The sequence below is a fragment of the Rhagoletis zephyria genome, unplaced genomic scaffold (assembly GCF_001687245.7).
Source record: "Rhagoletis zephyria isolate East Lansing unplaced genomic scaffold, Rhagoletis_zephyria_1.1 Rzeph_scaffold_07778, whole genome shotgun sequence".
Classification (NCBI taxonomy): Eukaryota; Metazoa; Arthropoda; class Insecta; order Diptera; family Tephritidae; genus Rhagoletis; species Rhagoletis zephyria.
In genome coordinates, this window is record NW_016164860.1 from 713 (window position 1) to 12102 (window position 11390).

Genomic DNA, 11390 nt, shown 5'->3' on the forward strand with positions numbered 1-11390 from the left:
CGCTCGAGGGCTTTGAGGTAGCGAAAAAAAAGAAAAATGTTTAGTATGAATATTTTTGCATTTTATATAAGCAACGGGCGTATGCATGTGCATATGTATGTATGGTTTTTTCTGTGTACTAGCACTGTCATTGCCATGTCACATTTGTGCAAGAATGAGCCTTCTTCAAAGGACAAACTAACAAGGCAAAGGCGCAAATGTGAAGCATTTCTTTATAAGGCGCAGTTATTTTGTGGTTATACTTGATTGTACTAAAGACAAGCTTCTGAGTGCATGAAATTAACTGGACGCAAGCCAGAATAGCAATTTCATATGTACGCATACGTATGCTTGTAAGCATATATATATATGTATATTTATGCACAACACTGGCTTGCAGATGTATGCAGGCACATTTATTTGAAGGTTATTTCTGTATTGAATTATTAAAGTGAAGGTATCATAAATAATTTTTGTAATTTGAAAATTACGAGCATTAAAGCAAACCTCCATAACGTTCGGATGAGTTTGCGTGCATTTGACATTTATAGACGTCAAAATACACCTACATATGTATGTACATAAGAGTTTGTGTGTTGAATTTAACTGTCAAACGCACGCATATGTACGATGCTGTGCAGGTCCGCATTTATGCATAATAATATTTCGACACAGTGAATCTAAACTATAATAAAACTATAGAAAAGTCGTGTATGTACATGTTTGGTTCTACGTTTGTCTTTGCTTTGACAGACGTTACTGCCCGTCTCCACAGAATAAAGTTTATATCTTGATACAAATGTTAGAATATAAATTGTCAATGGAGATCACTCATTGCTCTTCACGAGCAATATATATCAGAGCTTACATATATCTTGCCATAACGTATGAACAAAATTTATTTTTATAGGCAAGACAAAAAAATAAAAATAAATAAAATAAAAAACTCAACGGTAATTTTTTTTGACTTGAAACTTGCATTTTATTGCACTAAAATTGAATGGGCTACAAAACTATATACTCGAAAATTTTAGAATAATTCTGAACAAAAAGTTTGAAATTCGGATTAAATTTTTTTGAAGTTTAATTAGTTTTCGTTTACTTTGTGCAAGCTTTAAAATAAAGGACGGATAATAACCGTAGTTATAGGTCGAACTATATTTTAAATGAAAATTATATTAATAAGCACAAGTTGCAAAATATAGTTCGCGAACACCCCTAAGTGTAAACTATTATTTCAAGGCTAACTTGAAAAAAAAATACCGAACTATGGGTTTTCGGTGCCTCCTACATCTGGCGACAACATTTTTTCTAATTTTTTTTTGCAGAGTTTTAATTTATTCTATTCTTATTGACATCTATTCTTATTGACATTGAGATGTTGTGGGTAAGTACTAAAATACTTGAGGTCAATGAACTTAGGAACAAAAAAAATTATATTCGAGACAAAAACATCGTTATATCATACTTTAAGATCCGACTAATACTGAAAATATAACGAAGAGTGTGAAAAGGGCACCCGTGCCTTCGGCAATAAAAGAAATACAAAATATTTTCGAAGATTCCCTGCAAGAGATAGACATGTCTACCCTTTTGCGTAAAATTATCGTATGAGTCAGAAAGCAAATTGTACAGGAGAGCGTTTTTTCTAAGTTGCAAAATTTTTTTATTTTATTTTTTTTTTAATTACGTTCACACTTTTGTATGGCGTATACGATAATTTCACCCCAAGAAAAAAATGTATTGTATCTAACATACGATAAAATATGCAGTAAAGTTTTGGCGTAACTATAGGGATTTAAGCTACAATATTTAACCAGGTGATGCGTTGTGGGGTGTAGAGCAAATTTGCATGAAAAAGTCAATTTCGAAAAAAATTTAACGTATACGATAATTTCGTCTTTATCGAAGAAAATACTGAAAACATCTAATGTCATTAAAATTTCATAAACTTAACTAAAAATAACAGAGATTGATAAAAAAAAATGCTCATCACCCAATTAAAGTTACCAAGTGCAATTCAGTCTATGGACGCATGAAGTGCAGAAGCATTTGCGAAAACTTTCCAGTAAAGTGGGTACATAAGTGAAAACAATGAAAAAGCAAATGCATACAAAAGAAAATAAAATAGTCTGTAATGATATATGAAATTCGATACGAATGCAGCAGCAACACATAATTTACCACAATTGTGTTATGTATCAATTAGACTAGTTGTGATCTACGTTGTTGTCTATCTTTCACCTTGCCTGACATTGAATCAAAAAATTACAAAGACAGAATTGAATTGTTTATTTTCAGCGGCAATTTATTTGTTTAAGGTATACATACATATGTATGTATGTATAATTGTTATAATAGTGGCATATGTAACTACATACTACGTATAATAGTATTACATATACTTAAGTTTTATTTTGAAATATTTTCTTGCAATTATTATATGTATGTATTTTTTTTTTATTTTTTTGTAGACATGATCGGCAATAATTTTTGCAAGCAAAGCAAGACAGTAATAAATTGGCTTACAACAGATATGCATTTACCTCGAAAAACAAAAACACAAACTGTTAACATGATGTACAAACATACATACAGTGCCGAACAGAAGTATTGGCACAGTGAATTTTTCGCAATATATGCAAAGTTTTTTATTCTAATTTATTTTCGATAATTTTTTATAAAAATATTGTTTATTCTACACCAGAAAACATAATGATAAAATCTCTAAACTTTGTGCAAAACTCAGGAAAATTCATTAAATTTGGACACTAATTTGCAACTTTTTATTCAGATTTTTTAGAAAAATTATAGGTATGCAGTTTTATAGCCTATTCAATTTTAGTATAGCAAAGTGCACGTTTAAAGTTGCTAGAAAATCGCGTTGATTTTTGGCAATTTTTTTAGTGGAAGGTGTTGCTCATTTTCTCCATACAAAAAATAATTGTCGAATATACTTTGTATGGAAGAACTTGCGTGGTGTAAAATAAACAATATTTTTATAAAAAATTATCGAAAATTAGAATAAAAACCTTTGCAAATATTGCGAAAAATTCACTGTGCCAATACTTCTGTTCGGCACTGTAATTGAAAGAAAACTAACTAAACATAATCAATCGAAAACGATTATAATTAGTTCATCATTACATAATAACTGGCAAAGAGAAAATAATATAATTTCAGCACGATGGGTATGTAAAAGTGCCATTAGTTTTCTCAAAACTGAATAACATAGTCTAAGAATTGCTTGATATATACTGAATTATTGGAAAACTCACGAACCAGTTATCAAACATGCTTTATAGTTCAAGCGATAGTCGATAATGGCTAGTTTTTGTATAGGGAATATAAGTATGTATGTGTGTTGCATACTTTTATGATTCGTGACAAAAATAAGGGTTATCAGCTGTCAGAAAGCAACATAAAGTGCAGTTACATACAAAATACAGCTTCCTTAGAAGCCAACTTCTAGGCGAACTAATTATGTGCTCGCTGACAGATCAATGAGATATCAAAACTGATTCACTCTGGCTTTCTATCACATCCTAAAGGTATGCTACAATATGTACTAATATTTTTTTATTAACTAATTTATTAATTGAAAGTTAGTAAGACATAATCAGAAAGTATTTCCTAACTGGTTTTTATAGTTTCTTTAAGCCATCTTGCTATTGATAAACCATATTTTTTGAAATCTATAAATTCATGTTGTTCATCTTCCTTCTTCGCCAATTCCTTAAAAGCAAAAAGTCTCTCTACGATGACGCGCAGTCACGCGATTGATAGAACAATATATATCCCGTCTCCGATGACTTTTGTATGTCCGATGTCAGGCCATAGAAGTCCTCAATAGTTGATGCCTCAATTTTATCCACCATATCGTCGTCGAACAGCAGCCAGAGTCCATGACTTTTAACAATGCTAATATAATGTCCACGATTCGGTCCTGATCCACAGTGTATGACCACGGCCATTAGATCGTACAAGCGATCCGGATTAACGGCATCGTCAGAGGTGTTGAATAGTCGCAGCTCAAGCGGAAATACCACGCGATGCGACACTTTTATGTGTCGATTAAATTGTTCCATATACTTGAAGCGTTTCAGATGCAGCGCCAATATCATCGGCAATTTCTTGACACGCATACGCTTCTGCGCCTCCTGATAGCTGCAGCAATTGTCGCACTTAAACTTGTTGTCGGAGCAAAGCGTTTCGGTGTTGCTGAAGCAGCGCAAGCAATGCGTAATCGAGGTATTCTGATCCACATCGACTTGTAGATCAAAGAAGTTCTCATCCTTGCTGCTAACCGTCTCGCAATTCAGGCAGCGTGTCTCTGATGTTAGTATACCCTGAAAGATTTCATGCACCCAAGTGGGTTCCGTGTTGGCGGCGTTCGATTGTGTCGGTGTTGAAGCGTGATCGCTGATGCCTATGCCGACACCCACGCCATTTAACGAACCCGACGAGTTTGTACAGTTGCCGTTGGACGTTGAATTCGAGGCAGTTGTCGATGTGCTGGTGGACGAGGAGGATTTACTGGCAGTGGAGGTGCCACCGCCGCCGCCGGCGCTGCTACCATTCAAGTTATTGCCATTCTTGCTGGCATGCCGTTCAGCCAAGATGATCTCATTGATATGATTGATGAGAAAATTGAGAAACTCATGCGCATCCTGTTGCATATAATTGTCAAATTCCTCTTTCTCTTTGCGTAGACGCGCAATAAACTTCTTAGGCGCAATCGAACCGACTTTTTTCTTCTGCGTGGCAATGTTGTAAAAGAGATCGGCTAGGCAGGAGAGCAATGTCTCTTTGGGGCGCTTATTCTTTGCCTTATATTCCAGCACTTTTTCACGAAATGGCTTGCAAAAGTAGAGCGCTTGCAGCACGGAGTTGCTATAGCACGTATTGCCGAAATTGACCAGACCAAAGTAGTGTTCGTTGGGCGGAAAGAGCTCAGAGCCGATCTCACGCTCCAGTTGCGACACGTTTGCACCCATTGCATGAAAAGCTTTGCTCTAGCGTTCGATGGGGAAGTACGCCGCAGTAGGCTGAGCGGCCAGAAAGCCAGTTGGGAGAGTGGCCTTTTCTTGCTTTATTTCCTCTGGGTTCCTAGTTAAAATGCACTAACACGTATGTACGTAAGCAACACCACCACCACCACCAACAACAACAACAATAAGAGCTACCACATTTATGAGCGTTTCTGTGTGTGCGTGTGACTTTTTAGACTATTTGTTATATATTTTTTGCATACATTTAGGCGCGCAGACTTACAATACAATTTGCTTGTCTGAAAATATACAAAATTTTGAAGAGGGGATACACGTCAGTATAAAATATTTTTTCGGTTTTTTTCTATTTTAATTATAATAAATTCAACACAAAAAGTAGTCTAAGCACTTAACTAATTGATGCGGCAATAACAAAAAAAAAACATTTTAAAACTATAATAACTCGGGAAAAACACATAAAAACGCATGAGCTATGTAAAACGAAACAAAGTGGGAAATGCTATGAAATTTCAATAAAAATTAATAAAAACTTAAAAATGTAAACAAAACGCTGCTGGTGTTGTGCAAAGAAAAGCGTGTATTCTTTTAATTTCCTGTACTAATTAGATATTGAAAGTTTTTCTTAAACTGATAGGTAAAGCAGAAAAAATATAACATTAAAGTACAGTACGTTATTATCCCCTCTCCAAAATTTGTTCGCGTTTCTTTCGCTATCGTTGATATTATTTCAACTAATATGTAAATACAAAACTACTATATTTAAAATTATTTGTACTAGTTTTACTATAAAAATATTTATAAACGTATGCAATATATACTTTGAACAATTTGTATGTATAATGTACGTATGTTTTGCAAAATAAGGAGAAGGAAGAATAAGTTTGAATAATTCAATTAGTGTTGTGCTTTTTCAATGTAATAAAGATTCTATGAATTTTTATACATTTTTTTTTAAGGTTTTGGGGGTCGATACCTAGTTGAATTTCCGAGTACAGTCTATCGATTTCAGACAATTGATATCAAGTTTTAGGAAAATATTGGACCACAATTTTTTTTATATCTATAGGCGGTTGTTTTTAAATCTTCGGTTTTCGAATATTAAAGGTTTTTACAAATCTTGTTTTCTCAATAAAAGTTTTCGAGTTTTCGATGTTTTCAAGGCCTTTTCCACTTTAAAGGAAACCCATAAATGGAGAGACCTACACTTTTACTCCAAAACCGAAGAAGTGCACTTCGAGGTTTGCCTCTTTTGATTTCGCTGAGGCCAGAAAATTTACCATGGACCTCCCGAGTAGCAGTAAGTATGAAAAATTTGTAAAATAAAACCGGTTTAACCGGTTAAAATTGCAATTTTTCGAACAACTCGAAAACTGGTTTTGGAAAAAAGGCGAATAATCGAACACCCTAATTTCTTGCATGCATAGTCTTTGGTTCAGTGCCCCGTTTGCATTCCTGTGAGAAGACTAACAAGAATAATCCCCAAGAACTTTCGATTCTTTTTCCTGTTCAGATTTGCGCCATAGAGTAATAAGAGTTCAAAAATTGCCTATCTCATATCGCTTCGATAACAGAACGCCATTCATTTCTACGCACCCTGCCAGGCCCTTCATTGCATATTGTAATATCCTACTGACCGTCGATATTACACGTATGTATATAAGCAGGTCCGCATTGTGAATTGACCTTAAAGAAATATGCAAAATCGCAAACAACACAAATATGTGCATTAGGGTGGTCCTTAAAATTAAATGCCAAATTTTATTTTAGGCTCAGTCCTTCAATTGGTAACACCACTGTCATAGTTATCACATATAAATTTTGGTCCCGATTGGAGGCGGTTAAGGAGTGTCGCACAGGGGGACAAAGTTCAGATTCCTCTATGGACTCAAAAAATTAAAAATATGTTTTTTTCCATTTAATGCTACTAAAGTCGAGGATATCAAATATAAATTTAAGTCCCGATTGAAGTCGGTTAAGACGCCGTCATAGGGTAATCTGAGCTCTGACCCTTGTGCGACACGACTTAACCGTCTGCAATCGGGACCAAAATTTATATGTGATATCATCGACAATGATCGCATCGATTTTGAGTATTAGACGAAAAAAAAATTTATTTTAATTTTTTGAGTATCCATAGAGTAATCTAAACTTTGCCTCCTGTGCGACACGTCTTAACCGTCTCCAATGGGGACCAAAATTTATATGTGATATCTCCGACTATAGTAGCATCGACGTAGGAGTTGAGGCTTAGGAAATCTGATGTCAAAATTTGCTCCGTACATTTAAGGACCACCCTAATGTACATACATACATGTATATGCTTAAAAATTTGAAGAGAGAAACAATCAAACAAAGCATTGTTTATTAGACGAAAAAAATGGCAATGTTTGTTGTGTAGCTCAAGTTTTTTTTTTACTGCACCGACCAACTTTGAAAGCACTATTTGCTAATATTCGCCACTAACTACTGTACATAGAGCTATCCGGATGCGAGTGCAACTCTCGTAGCCTTCATAGAACCCGAGATTGATGAGTGCATAATTATTTATACTTCTGCTGGATATGTACATATACGTTATTAGGTTCGACATATTTATGTAAGCTATTAACATTTTTTGTCAAATATCTGTCGAAGCTTTTGAAAACTCACAACAAGTTTGCTAATATTTGACAATGCAAATAAGCAGAAGAGCAATAAAAAACCTAAAAACCATATTTATTCTAATATACAATGCTAACATAAAAATCGCAAGATCTCCAGCGCATACTGGCCAGTATAGAAATAGAACTTGCAAGCGCAGCAGCCAGTCATTAGTAGCGATAAAACGTGTAATTGCAAAACATGCTCCAAAGCGACAGCGACTAAGTTGAAGTGAAAACGTTCGGTTGATAAGAGTAAAAGTGAGCTTAGCCAGTAGTTAAAACAAAAAGAAAAGAACAGCAAATTTAAAAAGGAGTAAAATTTTGCAAAGCAAAATGCTGAAAATTACTGTGAGTGCAAAGTGTTATCAAAAGTCTTTGTTTAAAAAGAAAATTTTATCTTCTCGACACTAATTCTCATAGAGACTCGGCGGCAGCCTACTCTTGGCGGTATTACTACTATGCACAACCATTCGGCGTGTGGCTGTTAACGCCGACACAAAAGTGCTCTACACATTCAGGTGATTGCGAGTTTTAAAATCTATTTTTGAAAGTTATAAATCAAATGATTGTTGCTATCAAAATTACCTACTCCTTTCACTTGCACAGTTTATTTCAACCAGGTTACGGCAGCCGCGATGAGGTCATCACACTGGAAAATGCAGGCACGGCGAATGAAGAATTGGTTGTCAGAGGCAATTGGACAACTGAATTTGGTCCACCCAACAAAGTTGGCCTCGTTTTTAGGGAGATGACCGAATATATTGCCGATAATAAGGGCTATCGCGTGCGTTATCGCATCATAGCAGTGCCCTTGGCGCAGGCTAGATTGAGTCCAGGCGCACTAATGTCAGCGGCCGGTTGAGAATGCCACCATGGAGAGACGAAGAGTAAATAGACACCTACGTCGAATTTTAAATGAAAGTATTTGTTTTTTTTTTTTGCTTGGACTTAAGTGTGTTGAATTTAATATGAAAAAAAAGATCGAAAGAGCGAAAATAAAACTTTAAATATCTAAGCTTTGAGTTAATTGTGTTGATGCATTGTGTTGATTATCCAGTTGGTTGAGTAAACGCACATGCACAAATATTTGCACTGGACTGGTTTGAAATCAAAGCAAGCGTCTCAGAGTTTTAGTAACTTAGCGAAACGATATTTTGGAATGTACATACTAAGAAATTGTGAGAACCATACAGACAAGTAAGAAAATATGCATACATTTACATATGTATGTATATGGTGTTGGCTGGACTAAACGTTGCCTGTAAAATCGCCTCATGGAAAGACCCTATTAGAGAGAGGCAAGTTTTTATTATTTAGTAGAATGATACAAGAAATATAAAATAATTACTGAACCCAAGTGATGCACATTCTTTTGTTTTGAATTTTATTTATTTTAGGTACGCTTATGCACAAATGTGCATACATACATATATGCACATAAATTGTAAGACATACATAGTTTTAGGTCCACTTAATATAAGTGAACCGAAGTTTATTTCGATTAGTTTACTACTTGCCCTTGAATTTTGTAATTCATATAAGGTTCGTTTATGCTCAGAAAACATCAAAAAAAAATAATTACGTTCATATTTATGTATTAGGGTGACTGACTCGATTTTTCGAAACCGGTTGAAATTAGTCTTTTCGAATATTTTTAGACGGTTTTTTGTTATTTTGATTTTAGGAATACCGAGTAATACAGATTTTTACAATGGAATAAGCCGCGGTTTCACCTAGCTTATTTATGTATGTATACCAAAATCTAAAAATTCTAATTTTTTTATTGAAAAGTGCCAAATACCCGGCGTGCTTTACTGCGCCTTAAATGTATTTTTGTGTTGTTTCTCCCTCCCAAAACTCGTACGACCTTATTCATAAATAAGATTTTCAAACAAATTTTCAATTTATGAAGCATTCTTTATTTTTTATGAATGTGGGTGTTAGTTAATATATTTTCAAAGGTATTTAGAAAGTAGGTAAAGTATGGGCTTTCTGCTGGGAATTTAATTTATAGTATTTTACCTCGGCAATCCGCTTCAAAAATATTTTCGACAGTAAACTTCTTTAAATCTGTTTAGTCTAACGCCCGCATTGTAAAATATATTTCATTTATTTTAACAATTTAATTTAATAAATTTTTTCAAATAGGTGGTAACCCTCTTCAAAAATTTGTTCCGCAGTAAAATTTACTAAACCTCTTTAGTTTGATACCCATATTGCAATATTTAATTTATCTTATTAATTAGATTTAATTAAAATGTTCAAACAGGTAGCATGAAAATATTTTCGTGAAAATATATAGAGACCTTTTATCAATTTTAATATGAAAACATACCGGAAATTTACCACTGCAGAAAATTACTTAACAAAAACAAAAGGAAATCCAAACGAAAATAGTTCACTGCTTTTTTCTTGTTTGTAGCAGTTTATACCGCTTTCCCACGGCACTGTGAATTACTTTGTTCGCTCTCCCAATTAGTACCGTGAATTATCCCATTCACACTGTTTCTGTGTTTCTTCGCTACAAAATGTATGCAAAATGTAATTTATACATTTTTTAATTAAATTTACTTTTAATACTCAGAGCAAGTGCCACTTTTAATTTTTCAATTTTGCAATTGCAATTGTTCGTAACTCGAATGGTAATTGGATTCTACGGTTAATTGGAGTGCGAATTATGATTGATAAAGCAAATCTAATCTTTGTATGATTGATAAACCCCACTAAGAGTTAAATGTTCACTCATGCGAATAATCGAACACCCTAATATTTATACATGCCTACATATTTGTACATATAAAAATGGTTGCATGCCCAACAACATGAAAAATTACAACGCCAAAGCATAAAGTTCGCAGTATAGCAACAAAGCGCTGTAACTGCAATGGCAGTAACATTAAGCGCATGCAGCGAATAGTGCTACGAACAGTATTAAGAAATACTCGACATTGTACCTACATATGTACCTACGTAAGTACATAAGATGCAATTAGCGCATGTATATATCTATGTTTGTATGTTCACTTGGATATTCTTAATGACAGCCGGGCACGAGAATACATCAGCAAAATAATAACGAAGAAATCACTAACTATATATTAACTTCAGTAATTCCAACAGTTTCGTACGTAATTATATACATACATGATTAATAACATCAGGCAAAAAAAAAACTAAATACACAAATATTACACCAGCATTCAAGGCCATATTAAAACTAGCCATAATATTTTTGTATCACGGTATTTAAAAGTTGTTTATCTCCATCAAATAATTGAGGATATCATAAAACAAACTGAACTTAATTTTCATTTCATATATACATACATACATATGTACGTCGATGCTTCATTTTTCATACTTTTTACACACATACCACATATGCATGCGCAAAATGTTTCTTCTAGGGGAAGGGAATCTTCAACTACCCTGTAGTCAAATGTACTAGTTGAAAACTACTTAACAACTAGTATGAACCGCATGCCCAACTAGTCAGCCAACTATCTTTTTTCCATACAAGCAACTGGTATTTTTAACATGGAGATGTCCTACGAGATGGCAATTGTCAGATTTCAATCGGAAATATACCAGTCTCATACTAGTTGAAAATATACAGAAAAATACTAGTCAAATTTTGGACCAAATATGCCGGTCTCATACTAGTTGAAAATAGACAGAAACATACTAGTCAAATTATGTAAAAAATATACCAGTCGCATACTAGTTCAGAAAAGACAGAAACATACTAGTAGAATTA

At 34.1% G+C, this 11390-nt stretch overlaps 1 protein-coding gene and 1 pseudogene across 1 annotated transcript; one reads left to right on the forward strand and one right to left on the reverse strand.

Annotated features, from left to right (window-relative positions):
* Positions 1-3013: 3013 nt before the first annotated feature.
* LOC108374511 (ubiquitin carboxyl-terminal hydrolase 46 pseudogene) overlaps positions 3014-11390 on the reverse strand; it is a 10337-nt pseudogene continuing 1960 nt past the window's right edge.
* On the forward strand, positions 7743-8969 carry LOC108374512 (uncharacterized). Its single transcript, XM_017630482.1, has 3 exons — positions 7743-7981; positions 8054-8151; positions 8240-8969. The coding sequence occupies exons 1-3, from the start codon at positions 7967-7969 to the stop codon at positions 8493-8495; spliced, it is 369 nt and encodes a 122-aa protein (XP_017485971.1). The 5' UTR covers positions 7743-7966; the 3' UTR covers positions 8496-8969.

What these genes read in the sequence shown, in the direction of transcription:
- LOC108374512 (XM_017630482.1), top strand. An exon ending in AAAGTGCTCTACACATTCAG is followed by an intron (nt 8,152 to 8,239) that starts GTGATTGCGAGT and finishes TCACTTGCACAG; the next exon opens with TTTATTTCAACCAGGTTACG.